Source organism: Cnephaeus nilssonii, assembly GCF_951640355.1.
Source record: "Cnephaeus nilssonii genome assembly, chromosome: 6".
Classification (NCBI taxonomy): domain Eukaryota; kingdom Metazoa; phylum Chordata; class Mammalia; order Chiroptera; family Vespertilionidae; genus Cnephaeus; species Cnephaeus nilssonii.
The window spans coordinates 42669125-42694440 of NC_137077.1; the positions used below are offsets into that span (position 1 = coordinate 42669125).

Sequence of the window (25316 nt, forward strand, 5' to 3'; positions counted from 1 at the left end):
CAGAGCAACATGTATCTGTTCATCAGTAAACTTTTTTCTCTATCGCCTGCAAATTATCAACTGTCATGTTCTATAAAACTCTGTGAGTCATGAGTTTCCAGCAAGCACTTATCATTGCCCTTCATCGGCCTATGTGGACTTGGAGTTGGGGAAAACCAGTACAAGGATCTCAAGCTTGAAAATATTAATAACATACTTGAAAGTGATTGTATAAGGAGTTCTATCTGCTATCATTGAATAATCTGATATTGTAAATAAAACTACTTAATTCAATAAATCAGGTTTAAAAATGGGTAAACAAATGGGTAATAGAAGCTGTGTAGCCTATATTTCATACATGTAAATAATGTAACCAAAACAACATAGATGTTGTGATATGCATAATTTTAAAACACACATTCTCTATTGCTAAACTCCAGGATTAAATTGAAAAGCAGCTTAAGGTGAAGAGCAGGGTCAAGGTTACAGACTCGAAACCAGAATCCCTAGGTTCAAATCCCCAGCTCAATAATTAGCAAGTTAATTAAAATCAAGATTTCTCTATATTTCTTACTTTAATTGGGTATATTCATTTGTCAAACCTCATTTAATTGAACATTTAAGATCTGTGGATTTTATTTTATACTAGAGGCCCAGTGCACAAAATTCGTGCACTGGGGGTGTGGGGGAGGGCCCTCAGCCCGGCCTGTGCCCTCTCGCAGTCCAGGACCCCTTGGGGGATGTCTGATTACCAGACATCTTGCAGTCTGGACTCTTGTAGTCCAGGACCCCTCGCTCCTTATTGCCCACCTGCAGTGGAGGCGGGAGAGGCTCCTGCCACCACCGCTGCACTTGCCAGCCATGAGCCCAGCTTCTGGCTGAGCAACGCTCCCCCTGTGGGAGTGCACTGACCACCAGGGGGCAGCTCTTGCATTGAGCATCTGCCCCCTGGTGGTCATTGCACATCATAGCAACTGGTTGTTCTCGTTGTTCTGCCTTAATGGTTGCTTAGGCTTTTATTATATAGATACATTTTATTTCAATAAAAAATTGTTTGAAAATCAGCATTCCTACAAGAAGGGAAAAATCACAGTAGTTATTGCATATGTTTGCTGTATGGATGAAATAAGAATGCATATAAAATGCCTCATAAATCTTAAGTATTATCATTTGAATAAGTGATCAAATGATTTGAGTAAGTGATGTTTTTGTTTTAAACCAATGAGGACACAGAGTCTGAGAAATCTGTACTAACTTGCCAAAGATTTGAAGCTGAGCTTTAACCCTGGTCTGTTTAACATCAGAATTTTCTCCACTGTAAGAGAAAACTACAGTGTGGACATTTTAAAGGAAGTTTAGCTGGATTGAATGAATATTTAGTGTAGATGCTGTTTTTTTCTTATAGTTCAACCATGGGAAAAGAGTTCACATGATTCCAATGTATTAGTTTAAAATATTCTATTCACAGAAAATTCAAATTTGAAGATTTACAATTAAAAATTTTACAATGGATACAATAGGGAGGGATAGTAACATTGTGGAAGATGGGAACTCCGTTCTTGCTTTCTGTTAGCTGCTACGGGGATATTTTGTTGTTTCAACTGTGTTTAGAACTGGTGCTGTTCAGACTGAGAGCCTAACGAATATACTACAAAACATAGAGACTTTGTGTACGTCTTCCTCAGGCAGGGTGGGGAAATATATGCATAAATATACTGACGTGGCTAACAACATGTTAGTTATATGGTCCGAATAAAAAGAAACCATCATGAGCTATATAGTTTGTTTTTGTGTACTATTTCCAAATGACATTGTAGGTTATAAAATATTAATCTAACGTTATCATTTCAAATATAAAATATTTTCATTTAAAATGTTTCCAAATTTCTGCTAAGTCACAGTTGAATGTAGTTCCACCTTTTGCCATATGATTAGTGTAATCTTGAGAACTAAGTAACATTTTAAGTAATGAATTATCAGCTTTGATTCTATGTACCTTACAAAGTTATTCATATATATAATTCATTCCCTCTGATTTTTGAAATTATAACATTTTACAGAAATTATATAAAAGGCTGACTGTTCTTTTGGAAACCTCATTTAAAATACTTAAGTAGCCAGCAGCATAGTCATATAAAAAAATCAAGACAGTTTTTATTTATAGGACTAACAATCACATTTAGAAAGAAAAATCCTATAATTGTCAATAATTGCTATACAAAGGCATTGTCAAAAAACTTTCAATTTAGCAAAGTGAAATAAAATTTATGCTGAAGTGATTATTATAGAAGTCAATATTTAAGGACATCTTAAGTATTCTAAGCAGTGGTTCTCAAAGTGTGCTCTAGGGAACCCTGGGGCGGGGGGTGGGGGGGCAACATGAAACTTTCAGAAAGTCCATGAGGTCAAAATATTTTCATAATAATACTAAGACATTAATATCCATTGTTACCCTCATTGTCTCACAGTTTACAGTGGAGTTTTCCACGATGTGTGACATAGCAAAAGATTGAATGCAAAAGCAGATATAAGAAGCCAGGTGTTTTCTCTTAAGCCAGACACTAAAGAGATTTATATCAACATGAACAAATGCCATTCTATACAATAACAATGTCATTGTTTTAGAGAATATAGTTATTTTTCATAAAAATAAGCCGCAACCTTTTGCAGCAAGGATTCGGGATCTGGAAAAGGGGTCAGCACACAAGCGAATGCAATAGACAAGAAATATGAATTTAGAAGGCATGGGGGCCAAGTGGAAACCTTTCTCTAGTGGAGAGGCTCTCCAAAGCCCTGGCCCTGTTAGCTTTTATTTAATTTTAGAATACACATCTTGCCCTCAGTTAGGCAGGCAATCCAGTAGCAGACAGACTATCTTAAAGGTCAGTAAATATTAGTAAAGATTTACTTTGAGACTATTAGGTCAGGAAATTGCTTGAGCCACCACTCTCTCGACAGAACAATCAGTGCATAGCTTTTAGCTCTTTCTAAAGCTCAAGGTTCATCAGCCTTCCTAGTTCCTTGTTGCACTTTCATAATAGTGTTGACAATGGATAGTTTCCAGCAAAAATATATCAACATATTATAGTTATTTCACAATAAATTAATAAATATTTTTAAAGTTTTCCATTTCCTAACACAAAACATAGTATATACAGGTATGGGCAAAAGTAGGTTAAATCACCAGCTATCATTACTTAAAAGATACACCATAAGTAAGGATATGAAATAACAACAATAATAATAAGACAAATAATACATAATACAGTAATTAATAAATAAATAGTAATACAATAATAAACTGTTTTGCCCTAGCTGGATGGCTCAGTTGGTTGGAGTGTGGTCTCATACACCTAAAGGTTGTGGGTTTGATTAGGGGAATATGGGAGGCAACCAATCAATGTTTCTCTCTCTCTCTCTGAAAAAAAAAAAAAAAAAAAAAAAAGTCTTACCATCCACACTTTCCTCCTCAATGAAAGCAGAGTAGTGTTTGATGAATTAAGGTCTCACCAGGGACCCACAACACAAGCACTTTTTCTCTGAAAAAGTTTTCCAAGCCTAGCTTTTCCACCCCTGTATGTATAGCTCTAGTTCTAGCTCTATCTCAGTAGATATAATTTGCCAATGCAAAGCTCTTTGGGGTCTTCATTAATGTTTAAAAGTTTATAGAGATCCCGAAGCCAGGTTTGAGAACTATTTCTTTAATAACAGTTTGGCCTTGTTATAGACTCAATCATGACCTCTTGTGGATACATCCAACAATTTTGTAAACTTGTAGTAGTCAGATTTAACAGGACATCATTTGAAATCCATTCTTTTTGAGACTTCTTTCAAGCTCTCTGTCAGAGGTGCCAAGTTCAGTTTCATCCAGACTGGCTTGGGCCAGGTCTCCCAAGATATCCTGGGCTGCCTGCTGCAGAATCACCTGTGAAGCATCTTCAAAGGAAAATTCTTGGGTCTTACCCAGAACTTCCAATGAGCTTTTGTGGTAGAGCCCATCTGCTTTCTATCAGGAGTCCTGAATTGTTCCTGTGAACACTGCTGTGTAAGTGTCTTGTTTTAGTATATTTGTGGTGTACTTAGAGAAAAGAAGAGACATCATAAAATGGTGGATAAATCTCACACAGAGTCAAACATTTCCACTCAAATGGAATTTCTGTTGCCGCAGACGTAGGTGCTTTTCCATCAGAAGGTATCTTGTTTTCAGGCAAAAATTGAGAGTTTTGTTGTTTATGGAACTTGTCCAGAGAAAAAGTGCTCGTGGGTCCCTGGTGAGACCTTAATTCATCAGACACCACTCTGCTTTCATGGAGGAGGAAAGTGTGTATTGTAAGACTTTAATGTGTAAAGGAATTACCAGAGATTGCAGAGCCTAAAATATTTACTATCTGGTCATTAACAGAAAGGGTTTGCTGACTCCTGTTCTAGATCAGTACTTTTTCAACATTACCAAATTCATCTTCCAAGATCTTGTTAAAATGCAAATTCAGATTCAGTGGATCTGGGGATCCAATTAACTCCCAAGATGCTGCTGACCCACTGGCAGTGAAATGCAGAAGAGTGGGCCCAGCTGTAGTCCCATTGAGTTGGAAGCTATGTTTCACTAGGATCCACAGATGATCTCATGCCCTTTAGTGATTACCCCAGAAGCACTAGTGTAGGCTACAGAAAAAGAGTGTGACTTTAGACAAAGCTGGATTGGAATCCCTCTCTCTCACTTATTAGGCGTGGGGATGTCAGCATGCAATTCAAGCTCTCCAAACCTCTTTATCTCTAAAGTGGGTACAAAAAAGTTTGTTCATTCACCTCATAATTGTTGGGAAAATCAAATGAAACAAGAGAAATAACTTATAAATAATAGCTGATTCATATTGAGGGCTTACTATATGTAAGCAGTTGTGGTGAATAATTTATAAAGAAATTGATGTTCAGCGAGGTGAAACAATTTGTTCAAATTCACGCAACAAGCTAGAGAAGGGTAAAACTGGCCAGTAGTTGCCTGCTCCTGAGCTTTTTATGACCACACTAGAGGCCCGGTGTCCAAATTTCGTGCACGGGTAGGGTCCCTAGGCCTGGCCGGCGATCAGGGCCAGCCGGGGCCTTCCTTCCAGCTGCTGGCCGGGGCCTCCCTTCCCCAGCTGCTGGCTGCCAGCCCGGGGCTTCCTTCATTTGCACTGCCTCCTGATGGTCAGTGCATGTCATAGCGAGCAATCGAACTTTTGGTCAAACTCCTGAGGGGACACTTTGCATATTAGCCTTTTATATATATATATATACTAGAGGCCCAATGCACAAAAATTCATGCAAGAGTAGGCCTTCCTTCCCCCAGCTGCTGGCATCAGCTTCCCTCTGGCACCCGGGACTCGGCTAGTTTCCCTCAGGCAGCCTGCAAGCACCCAGGACATGGACTGGCTTCCCTCCGGCCCTGGCTTCATCAGGAAGAACATCTGGAAGATGTCTGGTCTAATTAGCATATTACCCTTTATATATATCCTAATATATAAAACGTCAGGGGCCATCACGACCAAAACAACTGGATGGACGACCGAACACAGGCTGCGTGGGGCGACCAGGCAAGCGGGGGGAGGTGGTGGGGGGGCAGTTGGGGGTGACCAGGCTGGCGGGGGGGGGGCAGTTAGGAGCAATCAGGCAGGCAGGCAGGTAAGCAGTTAGGAGCCAGCAGTCCTGGATTGTGAGAGGGATGTCTGACTGCCAGTTTTGTGATGTCCAACCCCCTCCTCCTGTGCACAAATTTTGTGCACTGGGCCTCTAGTATATATATATAAAATTGCGCCAACTTGAGGATTTTCAAGCCATATTCAAATGTCTATATTGATGACTTCTATTGTTTTTTTGCAAACATATTCCAAGACACATCTCCATGCATAAATGAGAGAAATGTATAATCTAAACCAATAGGGGAAATGCTGCAAACCATAGTATACACACTTGACCTTGTCAAAAGTCCAAAAGCAATGGAGTAAATCAAAAGTTGTCTAAAGCCATATCCTTTGTTAGGGCAACGTTGTTTACTAGTACTAGTAATTAACATCAAGCTTCCAGAAATCAAAAAATGGTCGACTCCTATGATGACTAAATAATATATTAAAGGAGATAGCAATGTACAAGTGCCTCAATTATATAGTTTCCTTGTCTTTAAAATCACCTTAGAACATTACTCCCAGGACAGTTTTGGCACCAAAGCCTCCATCTGCTTATAATTTCCCCTGCATTTTCATAGCTTTTTCAGTCCTTGCTCTCTTGCTCAACAGGAAGTCAAATTGGGTGAATCATTTCACCAGGCAGTCTTCATCTTTGCAACTCAGTTTCATTTTCCCTTCTTGCCCTTAGTAGAGGGTCACAGCCCTGGGAATCTTTCTTTGAAAGAGCACTTTATAAAAGATGCAACAGCATCCTCTACTGACTGTGGCTCGTAGTGCCAAAGGGGCACCAGCTCATTTAAGTGTCTGAATAAAGTTTGGATCGCCCCTTCTTTAGTGCACTTACCGGTGATTTTTATTTCCTTACGTTATGCTCTTTTGGAGTGGAAAATAAAATGTTTGTGTTTAAGCTAATTTAAAAACCACTTTATTGAAGTAGGACTAACATAAAAAAGTTGTACATTTTTAATGTATACAACTTGATGAGTTTGGTATCTATGAAACCATCGCCACAATTTATTCCATATACATGTCTATCACATTCAAAGCTCTCCTTCCTCCCTCTTTTTTGTTGTTGTTGTTATTATTTGTGGTAAAAATACTTAACATAAGATCTACCCTCTTCGCAAAATTTTAAGTATGCAATACAGTATTGTTAACTATATGCTCTATGCTGTATAGTAGCTCTCTAGGACTTATTCGTCTTATATAACTGACTCTGTATCTTTGACTGATACCTTCCTGCTCCTCTCACCCCACCCCTGGCAATCCCCATTCTATGAGCATGATTATTTTAGCTTCTTCATATAAGTGGTATCATGGAGAATTTGTCCTTCTGTGTCTGACTTATTTTAATTATCATAATGTGCTCCAGGTTTATCCATGAAGTTTGAAGTTATAAATGGCAGAATTTTCTTCTTTTTAAGGCTAATATCCAATTGTATGTATATATCACATTTTCTTTCTCCACTCATCTGTCAATGAACATTTAGGTTGCTTTAATGTCTTAGCTATTGTGAATAATGTTGCAACGAACCAGATGGCTTCACTGGTGAATTCTACCAAACATTTAAAGAAGCATTAATACCAATCCTTAAACTCTTCAAAAAAAAAAAAAAAAAAAGAGGAAACTTTCAAACTCATTTTATGTGGCCAGTATCATTCTGATATCAAAGCCAGAGAAAAAAATCACAAAACTACAGGCTAATATCCCTCATGAACATGTATGCAAAAATCCTCAAGAAAATATTAGCATACTAAATGAAACAGCACATTAAAAGGATCATACACAATGATTAAGTGAGATTTATCCAGGAATGCAAAAATGGTCCAAATAGATCAATCAATGTATGATTTATTGATCATTTCAATAGATGCAGAAAAATCATTTGACAAAATTCAACACTCATGATGAAAACTTTTAACAAATTATGTATAGAAAGAACTTATCTCAACACAACAAAGATCTGGAACAAGACAAGGATGCCTATTCAACATAGAACTGGAAGCCCAAGCCAGAGCAATTAGGCAACAGAAATAAATAAAAGGCATCCAAATTGGAAAGGAAGAAGTAAAATTATGTTTGCAGATGATACTATCTTGTGTAGAGAAAACCCTAAAACTCCACAAAGAAACTAATAGAACTAATAAACAAATTGAGAATATAAAAATCAACACACAAAAATCATCTGCTTTTCTCTACACCAACAACAAACTATTCAAACAGGAAATTAAGTAAATGGCTTTTGCACAGTGAAATATAATGGCTTTCAGCAGAATAGCATACCAGTTGTTTTTTAAAAAAACATACTTCTCTCCAGCTGGCATAGCCTTACTCCAGAATCTCAGAGCCTGGCATTCTGATTCTTCCACTAAGTCTTGTCACAAATTCCTCACATCTTTTTCCACCATTGACCCCTCCAACACCATAGGGTCTGTCAAATCTCATGGTCCAAGTGGCAGGGCTGCTTGCATCCCAGTCCTTTCCTGCCCTGGGCCACATCACAGTATAAGGGCCATTTGTATTTTTACTTGTGGAATATGCTGCCTCCAGAATCCAAAAAGCCCAACTTGCATGTTTACTATAAGGTCACGGGCTTACTTATGGGTTCTCTATTCTGTTCCATTTATCTATATGTCTGTTTTTATGCCAAGCCCTGCTGGGCGGGGGGTGCACCCTCAGGTCCCCTGGCCTGGTGTTAGGTGGGAGGCACAGCCTCAGGTGCCCCAGCCTGGTACAGGGAGGGGGGCGCAGCCTCAGGTCCCCCATCAAGCCCTGCCAGGTGGGGGTACAGCCTCAGGTCCCCTGTCAAGGCCCGCCGGGCTGGGGGTTTAGTCTCAGGTCCCCCAGCGCAGCCTCAGGTCCCTCGCCCCGGCCCAGCGCCACGCAGCCTTAGGTCCCTGCTGATCACTCGTTATGGCTCCTTACGGAACCCTGCCTTCCCTGTGGGTGCAGCCATCTTGTGATCTTGTGATGGCATGAGGGTCAATTTGCATATTACCGCTTTATTATATAGGATTAGTATACAATATTGGATTGACCTTTTCATCCCTATGTACTATTAGCTTGGCTGTGCATTTTGTTGCTGTTCTGTCTTATTCAGCATCTTTGCAAGTCTGTAGTGAGGGAGAAGTCTGTGTTACCCCAGGCCCACAGAGTGGCTATACTCAGAAGTTCTTTCTAATAATGATTGAGCCACTTTGAGTTTTTTTCTTCCATACAAAATACATCCTAATGTATAAAGTTGGCTTTATCTTATGTGGTGAGGATGTGAGCAGGCTTTGTGAACTTTCTCCCACAACACAGCCCTGAGCCCTGAAGAAACTGACTAGTTACTTCTCTTTGCACCCTTGTATCCTGGATCCACTTGAATCACAGCACTGTTAGAAGTCTACTTTGTAACTGGCCAGTTTCCACATTAGAGTGTAAGCATCATGAGGGATAGAGGGTGCCTAATTCAGGTGTGTCCTTAGAACTTTACATAGCACCTAGAGAATAGTAGATATGTAAGCGATGATTCTTAAATGAGAGGATATTGGATAAATGACATGTTTTTAGGGTAGGAAATCTTAGGTCTATTTCTGAAATTTGGTGGTGGTTCAGACAGTTTTCAGACTTTCTTATTAAGGTGGGTAGAATAGAATCTCAATATATTTTTAACTCAATAAAGGGGAGCAATTCATAACCTTCTGTGTAATAATAACAGTAACACCATAACTAACATTGTAGCCCTTCACGAGGAGCATTTATATTTGCATTTGATATGAATCCTCAAATGTAGTTGTAGAACTGCTGTCCTTAGAACTGACAGTATTGGCAGGAGGCATGTCCCACTAAAAATGTACAATCAGATATTAATGTTTTTATTTTTATACAAGACTCTATCTGTTTTTAACTTTGCTAAAACCTACGAGAGACACAGGCTTTTTCTTTTGCATTGTTGTGAAATTCATGTCTTTAACCCCAATTTTTATTTAAGTAAGAGTGTAAAAGACTCAAGAAAACTATGATGACAAAGAAAAGAAATGTAACTATTTTATGTGGATTCTGATTTGCCATAAGATTAGAATTAGAAACAGACCTCTATCTCTAAATTATTGAGAGGACTACCTCTAGCAACATTGAACATAGATTGACATGAACTATGGTTGCCTGCATAGCAACCATTTTTTGTTTCTTTCCTTACTTCAGAAATTGTTCTGGTTCATTAAAGATAAAATAAGGTATCAGAGTGTATCTAGTTGAAGCCAGGGGAAAAGGTCAAAATCACTCCAATAGTTGGTGTGCTGAAGATTTGCTGACATACTAGCAATGCATCGGATGCCTCAGCTTGCTCTGCTGCTGCAGGATGCTGCCAGGAGAGCTCCTGCTGCTGCCCCTGAGTCCTGGATGTAGCCATCAGCAGTATCACCAGCTGTCACTAGTCTGAGTTCCGCACACAACCTCTCCTTGGAAATCACTAACTTCTGACTAAACTCAGAGATGGTCCTTCTGATTGCGGGAGTCGAGGTTATATGCCTGTGTCTTAGCCACAAGGAAGGTCAGGAAAGCAAATATCTGATCTTTTCAGTCTCCATACTGTGAAGCATGGTTCACTTGATAAGTTGGGGTATTCATGAAACATGAGAGGCTGTGCACCAAAATAAATGACAATTGTCCTCCAGTATGTCTCTAACAAGATTTTAAAGCAAACTCTCTTTGCCATAGATTGTCGAGAGCTAATTCCAGCATGACAGCAGGGCTGAATCATCTGGATGTCTGAGGGCATTTCCCCAAACCTGAAAGGGATGCATAAATGATTGCTTGCTGCCAGACAGCTGAGGGCATTTCAATCTACATGTTATTGCCTCCTACTGGCCAAACACCTGAACAGCCAAAGGCAGTTCCCCCAAAATGACAATGGATTCTGTATACTAAACCTTGGCCTTTGATGTGTATATCTACCTTGCCTTAGGACAAATTGTGCTAATAAAGAGCAAGGGGTCCTGAGACAAGGAGAACTTGGTTCCTTTAGCTAAGTCTTCTCTGGCTCCCCAAAATGCCTTCCAAAATTATGTTTTGTCTCTGGACTCTTGATTAATTTACTTGCAGCGCCTTCTCCAGATTCGTGAACCCTTCTAGATGCTGAGAAACACACACCAGCACTAGATTGCATGCAATTCTCAGTTACTCTTTCTCATACCACCTTCTAAATCCCAAGTCTAGGATTTGCCCTCCCTATACCCCAAAGGCACAATGCTTCCTGTGTCGGTCCTAACTAAAATGAAAGAAAACTAAAAAATATCTCCACTAGTAATCACTTCAGTAGTTTCTGAAAAATTATGATCAAACTACATCCTTTGTGATTGCAGGGATGGTGTCTACATTCTCAACTGCTAAGGTGTTGTGTTTGGGCCAGAATTGGTTTCAACAAATATATTTCTAATGACTTTGGAAATTCATCTCTCCCCACCTAATTAGCCCACTAAGCTAGGCTCTGGAGAACTCCATTGTTCCTGGTTTGTTACACCTTTTTGTCAGAGAGAGCAGAGATATATCCCATCATTGGGCAAATGTAATAAAGAGGTAGCAGTTACCTGGGAAACTATACTAAGGACAATTTTGATGATACATTGAACTGATAGCAGGAAATGTCTTTTTTTATTATTTAAATGTAGCTGGTATAAAATATTATGTTAGTTTCAGGTGTATGAATAGTAATTTGATACTTATTCACCTTATAATGTGGTCACCACACTAAGTCTAGTAAGCATCCGTTGCTGTGCAAAGTTATCACAACACTGTTGACTAGATTCCTCTTCTCCGTTTTTACCCATCCTCTGCCACTCTCTAGAAAACATCAGTTAATGTTCTCTGTACCTATGAGTCTGTTTTTGTTTTGTTTTAGATTCTACATACAAGTAAAATAATATTCGTCTTTCTTGGTAGGACTTGTTTCATTTAGCATAAGACACCTATGTTGCTTCCATATCTTGGTTATCCTATCTAATAAAGAAGGAATATGCTAATTGACCATGATGCCCTCACAAAGATGGTGGTGCCCAGTCCCCTCAGCCCCGCAGCCACCCAGGGCTGGCCTGAGGTGCAGGAAAGCCTCAGATGGCGGCTGCCCAGCCGACGCCTAAGGCACAGGCAAACCTCAGATGGTGGCTGCCCAGCTGCCCAGGGCAGGCCCAAGGCGCAAGCAAGCCTTGATGGCAGCTTCCCAGCCACCCAGGGCCGCCCGAGGCTCAGGTAACCAGGGTCGGCTGAGGTGCTGCCGGCAGTGGCAGCAGCAGAGGTGTGATGGGGGTGTCGCCTTGCCCTGATTGCAGGGTCTCCTCCCACCCCTGAGGGCTCACGGACTATGAGAGGGGGCAGGCCAGGCGGAGGGATCCCCCTTCCAAGAGCATGAATTTTCATGCACCAGGCCTCTAGTTGTAAATAATGCTGCAATGAACATAGGAGTGCACATATATTTTCAATTTAGTGTTGTTGTTGTTGTTGTTTTTTAATAAATATCCAGAAATGGGATTGCGGGGTTATATGGCAGTTCTATTTTTAGTTTTTTGATGAATCTCCATACTGTTTTCCATAGTGGCTGCATAAATTTATAGTCCTACCAATAGTACACGAGGATTCCATTTTCTCCACATTCTTGAAACACTTATTTGTTGACTTTTGATAATAGCCACTCTGACCGGTATGAAGTAGTATCTCATTGTGAGTTTGATTTGCATTTCTCTGATGTTTAGTGACATTGAGCATCTTTTCATATATCTATTGGCCATCTGTGTATCCACTTCGGAAAAATGTCTATTCCTGCCCTCTGCTCATTCCTTGATCAGATTGTTTATTTTTTTTATGTTGGCTGTATGAGTTCCTTATATTTTGGATATTAACCCCTTATTGGATATATTATTTGCTAATATATTCTCCCATTTATTAGGTTATCTTTTTGTTTTATTAATGGTACTAGAGGCCCGGTACACGAAATTCGTGCACTGGGGGGTGTGTCCCTCAGCCCAGCCTGCACCCTCTCCAACCTGGGATCCCTCTCACAATCCAGGACTGCTGGCTCCCAACTGCTTGCCTGCCTGCCTTCCTGATTGCCCCTAACTGCTTCTGCCTGCCAGCCTGATCAACCCCTAACCACTCTGATGCCAGCCTGATTGATGCCTAACTGCTCCCTGCCAGCCTGTTTGCCCCTAACTGCCCTCCCCTGCAGGCCTGGTCACCCCTAAATGCCCTCCCCTGCAGGCCTGGTCACCCCTAACTGCCCTCCCCTGTAGGCCTGGTCCCCCCCCAACTGCTCTCCCCTGCAGGCCTGGGTCCCCCCCCCAACTGCCCTTCTCCCTGCAGGCTTGATCGCACTCAACTGCCTTCTCTTGCAGGCCTGGACCCTCCCAACTGCCCTCCCCTGCTGGCCATCTTGTGGTGGCCATCTTGTGTCCACATGGGGGCAGCCATCTTGTGTGTTTGAGTGGCGGTCATTTTGCATATTACTCTTTTATTAGACAGGCTAGAGGCCTTGTGCACGGGTGGGGGCCAGCTGGTTTGCCCTGAAGAGTGTCCTGGATCAGGGTGGGGGTTCCCTTGGGGTGTGGGGTGGCCTGGGCAAGGGGCCTGTGGTGGTTTGCAGGCCAGCCATGCCCCCCGGTGACTCAAGCAGAGGCCATGGGATCTGGGATTTATTTATCTTCTATAATTGAAAATTTGTAGCCTTGAGCAGAGGCCAGGGCCAGTCAGGAATTTTGGCTTCCTCCATTGCCGGGGAAACCCAAGCCTCCTGCTCACTCCATGGCCACAGCTATTTTTGTTGGGATTTATTTTTCTTCTATAATTGAAACTTTGTAGCCTTGAGCGGAGGCCTGGGCCGGCCAGAGTATTCAGGAAGCTTGGCTTCCTCCATTGCCAGAGAAACCCAAGCCTCCTGCTCGCTCTGTGGCCACAGCCATCTTGGTTGGGTTAATTTGCATACTCACTCCTAATTGGCTGGTGGGTGTAGCAGAGGTATGGTCAATTTGCATATTACTCTTTTATTAGATAGGATCCTTCCCTGGGTAGATATTTAGTTTGATGTAGTCCTATTTGTTTAAGTTTGCTTTTGTTTCCCTCATTGGAGGGGAATCTAAAAATATTAAGAGTGATGTCAAGGAGTTTGTGGCCTATGTTTTCTTTCTATGCATTTTATAGTTTCAGGTCTTATATTTAAGTCTTTAATTCAATGGGTTTATTTTTGTATATGGTGTAAGGGCATGGTCCAGTTTTTTGTTTTTGCATGTATCTGTTCAGTTTTCCCAAGACACTGTCATTTCTTCATAGGTTAATTTACTATATAAGTGCGGGTTTATTTCTGGACTCTGTATTCTGTTCCATTGATCTATGTCTGTTTATGTGCTGGTACCATATTGTTTGGATTATTATAGCTTTGTAATATAGTTTGAAATTGCTGTTAATTTTCCCTTTATCTCCATCAATATTTTCTTTACAAGTATTGCTACTTCAGATTTCTTTTTGCTTTTATTTGTTTGAATATCTTTTTCCATGCCTTTCCTTTTGGTGTGTGTGTGTCTTTCAATGAAGTGAGTCTCTTGTAGGCAGCATATACTAGTAGATGGGACTTGTTTTTTCATCCATTCCACCACTCTGTGTCTTTTGCTTGTAGTATTTTGTCCATTGATATTTAAAATAATTATTGATAGGTTATCTATTTATTGATGTTTTGTTGTTTTTCAGTTGTTTTTATATTCTCTATTTTTTTCTTCTTTTGAGTTCTTTCCTTTTGGTTTACTGGTTCTTTTTAGTATTTTGTTTGGGTTCTTTTCTCTTTATTTATTGTGGGATTTTTTTTTTTTTTGTATTTTCTTGCTTTATAGATGCCATGAGGTTCCTATATACCAGTGATGGCGAACCTATGACACGCGTGTCAGCATTGACACGCATAGCCATTTCTGATGACACGCGGCTGCATGCCGAGGATGAAACACTTGCTGCTCCTGAGGATGAAACATTTGCGACTAGAGTCTTGGAGTTAGATTTTTCCTCAAAGTGACACACTACCCGAGTTATGCTCAGTTTTTTGGCGAAGTTTGACACACCAAGCTCAAAAGGTTGCCCATCACTGCTATATACCCATCTATATCTATTGCAGTCTATTTTAAGGTGGTAGGTGTTTGAGTTCAAACACATTATAAAAGCACTATATTTTCACTCCCCCTTCACACTTGGTATTTTTAATGTCACATTTTATATATATATTGTGTGTATCCTCTATTTATTATAGTTATAGTTAATTTTGCTGCTTGTGTCTTTTAACCTTCATCTTAGCTTTTTAAGTTGCTTATTTACTGTGCTAATTCTGTGCTTGCTTTTACCTGCAAGATTTTTCCTTTCGTGTATTTTCTTATTTCTGGTATGGCCTTTTATTTCCTGCGTAAAGAAGACCCTTTAACGTTTCTTCTACAATGTTTTAGTGGTTGGTGAAGAAATCCTTTAGTGTTTGCTTGTCAGAAAGATTAAGTGATTTTTCCTAAGGTCACAACGCTTACATAAGCAATAGACCTAGAATTTAGACCCCCCAGAACCTACCTTCTACTGCCTACATTGCTTTCAAAGCTATTTTCTCTATTTAAAATGAGGAAATGTAACTAATTTGGCACTTTCTACTAAACAGAACATATTTACAAACATTCATTTAACTTCATAATTTTTATTTTGGGAAGGTAAGCAGGGCATTTTTCTTCTACCTATTTAACAATTTGCAATATTGAGGTTCAGGTTGTGTGTTTTGTTATGAGACCCCCACAGCTAGAAAGTGTCAGAGCATGTGAAAAACTCGGGTCTTCTTAACTCTGAAACACCAGGTATTAAACTATGAAAGGAGCATATCTTTGCTTTGTTGGGTAAGCTGAACTCTTTCTGTATGGCAAAATGGAAGTGGAGAGTGGTGTTTTTTGTTGTTTTTTTTTTTTTAACTCAGATTGAATAATAAGTAACTTTATTTCTATAAAAAATAGTAACTGCAAAATAATGCACCAGACACAAATTATACATATAAACTTTTAGAGCTGGAAAATACCTTATAAGTTTTTTCAGATCTCTAATTTTACAGCTGAGGAAACAAACCTGCCTAAAGTTTAATATATCACTATTTAATATTAGTGCTTGGTCTAGAAAGCTGGGTATCCCCAAGCACTTGTTCCCAATCCAAGTTTCCTCTATTTATAGCATAAAGATCATCCCTCCAAAACTATAGCACTAAAGCAACTTTTCTATTTGCTCCTGGAGATCGAGAAAGGTTTTATATTGTCAAGAATATTCGCAGATTGAAGTAGTGAAAAGAACACATGTATGTCTGTATGCTGGAGATATAGCTATGGAGATGACATGGATATATAGGTATTAATGTTTTCAGTTAGATTAAGGAAAACACAAACACAGGTTGCCTGTTGCATTTCATGCAATCACTCCTCAAGCTCTTCAGAAAATTGCAGAGAAAATATTTTTTTTCTTTATCTTACTGAGGAATAGTTAAGAGTGGCCAGCAGATGCCACTATTGTCAGTTTTAAGTAAATTTTCCTGTTTCAAATAAAGATGAGTCATTACAGGGGTAAAAAATGTGGCAGGTAAAGTGTAACAAAAATAGGCATGTTATCTTAAAATAAATGACAAAACTAATGCACAATTTGGTCTTCTTATTTTCCTTTAAACAAAACATTTAAATAGGCAGTTGGCAACTAAAACACAAGCTAAATTATTAGAAAAAAATTGAATAAGAGTCATTTGTGTTTGAAAATAATAATGTTTACAAATCAAAATATGTTGAGTGATAGCTATATTTTCATGGCACAAAATATATCTTATCCTGATGTGTGACATCAAAGAATAAATAAAAATCAATTCTGTTCTTTTTAAATGATTGTGGCAACTTGGAACATTTATATTTATCAAAGCTATACTAAGTTATGAATGAGTTGTCACTGAAAAAATGTGGTTCTGTAGTGTGTTTGAAACAATGTTTGTAGGTGTGAAGTCTTTTAAAGTAATTTAAAATATGTTGACCAATGTCACAACAATAAATTTAATAAATTTTTTTAAAAATAAAGTAGACCTATAAAACTTACTCCTTGAGAAAAAGCATGCATGGTGGCTATTGTTTACTTCCAGTCTGGACTCCCAAATCCTGCTCTGGGGCATGATTGAAATCTTTAGGAATACCTGTATCTTCCTGAACATATTCTTGGGATGACTCTTTATTTTTCAAAAACATCAGTCCCACCAAATATCTCTAAATTATAGTTCATATAGATGTTTTCATATATCTTCTTGTGGAAGTGAATTGCTAACTATTTTAATTTATTCACAATAAAATATTAAATCTCTACTGTATAGACAACACTCTGATAGTTGCCATGAAAGATTCCAAATAAAGTAATATAGTTTCCATCATTAAGCGAAGAATATGATTGAGTAAAAAGTAAGGCTTTGTGTCTTACAGATGTGCACTGTGCTAAAAAGTTTCTGCCATTATATAAAACTAGAGGCCCGGTGCATGAATTTCATGCATGGGATGGGGGGTGTGCCTCAGCCCAGCCTGCTCCCTCTCCAATCTGGGATCCCTTGGGGGATGTCCAACTGCCAGGATCGGGCCTAAACCGGCAGTTGGACATCCCATTCACAATCTGGCACTGCTGGCTCCTAACCACTCGCCTGCCTTCCTGCCTGATTGCCCCTAACCACTCTTCCTGTCAGCCTGATAGCCCCCTAACTGCTCCCCTGGCGGCCTGATTGACACCTAACTGCTCCCCTGCCAGCATGATTGTCCCCAACTGCCCTCCCTTGCTGGCCTGATCACCCCCAACTGCCTTCCCCTGCAGGGCTGAGTGGACTGGGGGACTCCAGCTGGATTAGGCGGATGGTGGCTGCCACCCCCCAGCAGGGCTGAGGGGACTGGGGGACTCTGGCTAGATGAGACAGGGCTGAGGGGACTGGGGGACCGAGGCTGGATGAGACAGGGCTGAGGAGACTGGGGGACTCTGGCTGGATGAGGCAGGGCTGAAGGGATTGGGTGCTACCATCTTGTGGCTGTGGGCATCGCCATCTTGTGAGGGTGTGACAGTCAATTAGCATATTCCCTCTTTATTGGCTGTGGGCATTGCCATCTTGTGAGAGTGTGATGGTCAATTAGCATATTCCCTCTTTATTAGATAGGACTAGAGGCCCTATGCACAAAATTCATGCAAGGGGCTCGGCCCCTACCTCCACAGTGGCTGCCTCAGCCCCTGCTCACCGCAGCTTCATCCGGAAGGACGTCTGGTCTAATTAGCATATTACACTTTTATTATTATAGATGATCTTTAAAATGGTGATGCTTCATAAGGTTGTTGTAAAGATTAAATTACGTCATGATGTAAAGTGCCTCTCCGTATGTGGTATAAAATAGAAACTAAGCAAGTACTAGTTTTTACTCAAATAACCATCTTGGAGAGCAGGTAAGATGGGTGGTCAAAATCATAATCACATACCAGGTAGAAAACAATAAGTGACGTAAGAAAGGAAAACAATACATGAAGAATTTAAAATAAAATATTCCTAACAGAATGGTCCAGGAAATATTTATGGAGGAGGTCACAATGAGCTATTACTTGAGAGAAAGTAAGCATTTATAATGTAGAATAATATAAGGTTGAGAAAGAATGGTATATAGAAGGAGTACTAATTAACCATGACACTCAACCTATCATCTTTTCTACCACTTGCTTATCTGAAATAAACTGTTTCAGAGTCTGTTTAGAAATTAAGTGGTGAAATTTCAGAATTTCAGGATTGTACCATGGTTATGCAAGAGAATATCTTTTTTCTTAAGTACATACTAAAATATTATGGAATAAAAGTTCATGAGATAATCAACAACTCTCAAATTAAGAATAAATATGTGGATAGATATGTCTGTGTATATCTATACTACCCTATATAATAAAAGCCTAATATGCTAAGTGTCTGTTCCTCTGGTGACCTGTTGACTGTTCAACCAATCAAAGTGTAATATTCTAATGAAATGCTAAGGCCACTCAACCACTTGCTATGATGTGCACTGAGCACCAGGGGCAGATGCTCCAACCAGTAGGTTAGCTTGCTGCTGGGGTCCGGCAGATCGGGACTAGAACCCTCCGTGGTCCCTTTCCCACCCCAATCATGCACCGGTGGGGTCCCTTGGCCTGGCCTGGGCCCTCTCACAATCCAGGAACCCTCAGGGGATGTCAGAGAGCTGGTTTTGGCCTGAACCCACAGGCCACTCCACTCATGAGGGTGTCAGACGCAGGGCTCATGCCTGGGGAGTGCTGCAATGTTGTGAGCCTCTCCCAGTCTGGATACTGAGCCTCTCCCACAGCAGGCACAGTGGGGCTGGGATGAGCGGGAGTAGCACGTGGGAGCTGCAGGTAGCATTGGACTGTGGGTTTCAGCCAGATCCCCGCAGGCCCCCCCGAGGGACCCCACGCGTGCACAAATTCGTGCACCAGGCCTCTAGTATACATACAAAAAAAGAGAATGATTTAGCAAATGTGACAAAATGTTAAATTTGTGATTCCAGCTAAAAGACATATGGTAGCTATTTGTACTATTCTTGCAATTTTTTGTAAGCTTTAAATTATGTCAACATTTATAGGTAAAGTTTAAAAATGTGAAGGTGAATTATGGACATTTTGATAAATGAAAGCTGGATTTGTGCCAGCCAACTCACACTATAAGAAATAATAGAAACACAGATCTATAAGAAAGAATAAAGAGGGAAAGAAATTTTAAAAGACACTTGATAAGCAAAAATTTATATGAAAATATATTCGGAGTTTATAACACTTGACATATATTGTGATAGGTTAAGGACACACACACACACACACACACACACACACACACACACATATGAATCCCTGGGGCAAACAAAGAACTATATGTAATATATATATTCTAATATATATATAGTATACTTTCTTGCCCCATTATATATAAATACAGTGGTAAACCTTGTATGAATGGAAGCTTTTGAAGACATTGCAAGTTTTTGTCAACCTCCTGCCCATGTTTCCTTTGCCATCAGAAGGGTGAACAGCTGTTTCCATCCCAACTGCAATAATTTCAATTAAAAATTCCTTAGAATTTCTGAAGTAATTTTAGATTCACAGACATTTTTTAGAGAAGGATTCTTAAAGAAGGAAAATGAAAACATGGTGTTAATGTATAACACAAATATTTTTATTATTTAAATGTTTATAAATTTAAAGATTTTAATTATGAATGAAAACATTTATAGCAAATGTTACACATTTCATATTAATGTTTGTAACTGATTTAGGCACATAGTGCAAAATACTTTATTTCTGATACAGAGATCCCTAAATGTTTAGCCACATTGGCACAAAATTGCTTTAGTACCTTATATGGTACAATATACCTCTAATAAATGTTTGGGGGAAAACTTTGTGGGTAAAATTAATATTCTATTATTAACTGATAAAATTCTATTAGTAGGTTTCCATAGAAAAATATTATTTGTCTATGATTAGTTTAAAACCACATTATTATATAATACACAATTATCCACCTGAAAAAAAATTTCATACCTGAGAATTTGTCCAGGGATAGTTAATTTTTACTATCTTTTATGTTCTGGCTTTGAGAAATCTTGGGTATAAAATAACATGAACATCTCTAATACAAATTTTGCACATGTAAAAATAATTTTGTTTATTGAATCTTCAAAATCTCAATAATTCTCACTTCTGTATTTAATAAAATACAGTATAAACTTTGAGAAAATAGATTTTTAAGAGTAGATATATACACATGTAAGAGTTATAAAGACATAGAGAGCATACACATTAAATTAGAGGTAGGTGTTTTAAAATTCTACTATATTATACCTTCTTTTGTATTATACCCACAAAAGTTATTTAGTATTTAACCCAAGCACACATTTTTAGGATTTTTAAAATTTGAAGCACCATAATTCACAATTAAAGGAATATAAAACAAGGTATCTATGCTGTATCAGTAAGTATAATGGCTATGTACTGTTTCAAAGTAGCTATTGATTTACTACTATTCACCTGACATGAAATAACGTTTATGGTAGTTTTAAATAAGTTCATTTTCCACTTAACAAGCAGAACAAACATTTCATTGTACAGTAGGATACTGAGTAGAGATTTACATGTATGTTTATAGGTTTAACAGTGGTCCAGTCCAAGCTGTTAACTGCAATATTATCTTGGTATAATTCATTCAGACATCCCTGTATATTCTACCATAAATTATGTACTTTTAAAAAAATATCCTGATTAGAGTTATATACCTATTAAGTTGAAGGCCTTGAAAAATTAAGTGGGGATTTGACTCCCTGGTGAGCACCCTAAACAAAGTCACAGACCTTTTGGACACGGAAATCTCAGGAAGGGAAGATGAAAGAAACGAGCACCGGTTATTTGCAGGTTCAAAGACTGTCTCCTCTTTGGGATGTACTTCTCACTTCTGAATGCTCAGATCACTTGAATTGGGAGACCAGTCATCAGGTGAGGAACGCACTTCCCACAAAACCCTCCACATCTGCCGTAGACTTTGGTTCCATCCTGAAAATAGGAAGAGGCAGAAATACAGGAGAATCTAACACATGCACGAGACAGAAAAAGCCAATTAGCCAAGGTTTCCTATGACAGTTACACTTGAGGTAAATGCCATGTCAGGATTGGTGGTTATGGCAATGAGATAACCCACCTGAGATGCATATTAGCTTCTTGATGATTATATACCACTCTATAATTTAGATGATTCATCTCAATCCATATATTTTTCATCCAGGCATCTATTTGCTTTAGTGAGTTTAAGATATTCATAAACTAAATAAAAGATATTTGTAGAAATACAGCCTGAAGAAAAGTATAGAAGGGGGGAAAATTGGACTGAAAGCAATAATTAGAAGAGAATTTTTTTTATTTTTTTTTTTAAGAAAAGCAAAGCCATTCACAGAGGAATGATCAGTAGAGGTAGGTGAAAGGCATGGTCAGGACAAGACAGATGTTCTTTCTAGACTGCCTTCCATCTTTAAGTCCAAAAGTAAAAAAAAACAAAAAACAATTGAAAACATTTTGATTGGATGAGGCAAAAATAGTTTAAACTCCTGCAGTTTTGGGAAAGGTAAAAGTAAAGTTATTTTGTTATTGTTGTTTTTGTGGTTTTTCTTTTAACCTAAAGAGGGAGGTTTCCTGGAACATTTGGGGATGGATTTCAAAGTTGCCTTTTGTTTCAGAAATTTTTTTAACTCTCAAGAATCTGAGTAAGCAGAAAAAAGGGAATGGAAGTAAAAATTCCAATTTACATACGTTCCTATCCCAGATTAAGTAAAAACCTAACCTTGGTTAAATATATTGTGTCTGCATTCCCATAAGTATATTTGGGTTTCAGTTTCACATCAGATTTCAGGAAAAACCTTCATGTGTAACATTTTGATTAAGGTAGAAATTTCAGTTAATTGATCTTTAGAATAGAATTAAATAGAAGCAAAAGGAATGATTGTATGAGATATTCATATCTACTGGTGATGTCAGCCAGAGTTCAGTCTTCACATTTAACCAAAAAAGATTTAAAAGATGGATAAATAAGGTCAGAATATTTCACTGAGCTCTATGAATATACCTGCTCAGAATATATTTTAATTAACTTATTCCCATTCTTCTACCAAAATGGATTAGACCTAAAAATGTCAAATGCAAATAGCTCTTTATTTTAAATATGTTTTAAAGCCTACTGCTTACCAATATGTAGAACAAAAATTTAATTCTTTATTAATTAAAACAATTTCAGTCTTCAGAAATAGACTGTTTAAACTCTATAGTATCAAAAAATTGAATTTCTTTACAAATATTCATAAAAGTAGGAGCATAGCAGAAATCATTTTTATCAAAAGAAAGCAATCAAAACAGTGGGTAGAGGCTATTGGTGGTGTTGATTTATGTACAATAAAGGTGGGAACAGTTATAATGTAGATGCTAGTTTACTATGTAGAGAGTCATGCTAAGACATGGTAACTCTAATAGGAGCCATCTCCTAAAGTGTATGTGCTAGTACATTGTACTAGCAGCAAAATTAAATGGATTCTATTTTAGAGAAAATACAGGGTGGGGTAAAAGTAGGTTTACAGTTGTGGGTACATGAAACAGTTTATTTTTGTATTATTTTCAAACAAACCACTGTAAATCTACTTTTGGCCCATGCTGTATGTGTTAGAGGTGGACGCAAATAACATTGTTTTCTAGATAGAGGAAAATATGTATAAAACCATAAAAATAGACTTAAAGAAAGTCTATAGAGGTTATGTTTTTAAATGACATATGGCTGTAGCACCATCCCGTCACTAAATCAAAGCAGTGAGATAAATAAACTAAAAACTTACTTTTCACTTGGAAATATTAAAACCTACAAACCATTAAAGTTAAAAGCACTACCTCTTTCTGAAGTACCTGCCTTTCAAGTCATTAGCCCTAAACTTGAGGTGGATAAAATCTATATGCCCTGACATTATTATTCATGCTCAGATACCTGTAGCCTGTACAATAATTTGTGTGTATATATAAAACCTACTTATGCACATAAATAAAAATGAACCCTATTCCATAATTTCATAAATTAATGTTATATTCCATTATATGCAATAACGCAGTCACTAACCTCATATAACTCTACATTGAGGTAGATGCCCTTTAATGCAAGTTCACCACACAGATGTATTTCAGAAAGGCTTCCCGGCCCAGCAGGACTTACTTGTGATCTGTGTATGATGACAGAGGTGTAGCTGCCCTGAGCCAGCCACCTTGCAGTGCTGGGTATCTTCATCCCAGTTCCTGCCAAGTTAATGCTGAACCGTCCCTGGGTGTAAACAAAACAAAATAAAAATAGATGGAAGTTATCAAATATTTAAGAATGCTCTTGATTGGAAACACCTGAATGTGAGTTATATAAGAAAGGACTCAAATTGTTTCTTAAGGGTTTTCCTTTATAAAATGAAAGAATATTAACACAATCTTGCTCTAAAGAAAATGAACTAGCTAAAAAACAAATTTAAATTGATGACAAGTCTTCTCATATGAGAGACAAGTGAATTAATACCACATAATGTTGTTTGTGCAAAAGTAAATGCGTCCATCCCTCGGACTCTAAGACGTGACAGCTAGAGCCAGTGTTCCTGTAGCAACAGGCCAGTCCTGACAGTGGGACCTCCTCCAGACTTGGACATTTCTCCAGGTGCGGTTTCTGACCTCTAGTTGCTAACTTCCCCGGTAAGTTACACCTGGTTTGATGAATTTTCTGTTACTGTATACTGGCAAATACTTTCATGAGAACTAATTCTAAGGGTACATTCTATTATTTAGTCAATCAGATATAATTTTGCACTGTATACCTTTGGTGTTGAGAATATCAGGCCCTAATCCACCACACAAAACAACTGAATGTGGTATTATTTATTGTCCCAGCTATTAACGTCCTTTGTAAGTACCACAAGTGTATGTGGAGGTGATGCCACATGATTTACACACGTGGTGTGTGAGCCCCCTAGTGGCTATATGATCTAATTCTTTTCAAGAAACAGAACCAACGAAGTAAAAATATTTCTATCTCCATTGATATTTAAACTTTAACTGAGAAAATGCATAAAATTGGTGTCACATTTACATGATCTTGCAATACAGAATTATACATTGAAAAGTAGTACTTAATGCTAAGTACATCTGCTGCCAATGTTCAATACACATACAGATATTAAGACATTCTGGGATCACATCACAATAACCTGTGGATAAGACTCATGAATTTTGAGCAAGACTAATAAAACACTGGGGGTTATATTATGTGAATGAAAGGCTAAATGCATTTTAAATATATTTATAATATGAATTAATACTATTGCTAAAAAACAAATACATATCAATTTAGTTTATTGATTTTGTTTTCTGAGCAATCTTATATATTTCATATTTAAAAACCAAAATAGAGATTCAAATACATTTTAATACAATGATAACATGGAGGATTTTATCCCTAAAAGAAATGATTTGATTTAGATAAATTCCAAAGAAAACTTATTACATGTATCATTTGGTTATGAAATGTAGAATATGACCTGTATGTTTGCTTCATTGCTGTATTCTCAGAGCCCAGAAGTGGAACTACATTGATACTCAGTAAGTGCTTTTGAATGATGAATTCAAAAGTAAAGATATATACATCTAAAATCTTCATACTCCATAATGAGTGACAATAACACTAGACACATTAATATTTTATCGGCAAATACTTGAATGAGAACTAATTCTAAGGATACATCCTATTATTTAGTCAATCAGATAAAATTTTGCACTATATGCCTCCATCTGATGTTAATAAATAGGCTTCTCACCAAATAACATTTCTTAAATATGGAAATATATTCTGTGAGGTAGGTTTCCTATCACCAGCCACTTACTGAGTGTCCTGGCTGGGCCATGTGATATTTTCAAAACCAAATATTATATTCTTCTATTTATCCTTTACCTCCCTGCTCAAGGTTGCTTGGACGCATTCAAATATATATTCACTGGAAGTGAAAGGAAAATAGCTGACAGGAGACGTCGCTATTTCTAGACCCAACTGATTGTGTTAATGA

The 25316-nt window shown here is 38.3% G+C and overlaps 1 protein-coding gene across 2 annotated transcripts in view; it reads right to left on the reverse strand.

Moving 5' to 3' along the window:
- Positions 1-20019: 20019 nt before the first annotated feature.
- Positions 20020-25316, reverse strand: part of ADAMTS20 (ADAM metallopeptidase with thrombospondin type 1 motif 20) — a 177299-nt gene continuing 172002 nt past the window's right edge. For both annotated transcript variants that reach the window (XM_079775341.1, XM_079775340.1), the window contains exons 38-39: positions 23438-23542; positions 20020-21249 (exon numbers count right to left, since the gene is read on the reverse strand). In XM_079775341.1, the coding sequence (XP_079631467.1) occupies positions 21160-21249; positions 23438-23542 (195 nt within the window). In that variant the 3' untranslated portion in view covers positions 20020-21159. The remainder of the gene's footprint in view (positions 21250-23437; positions 23543-25316) is intronic.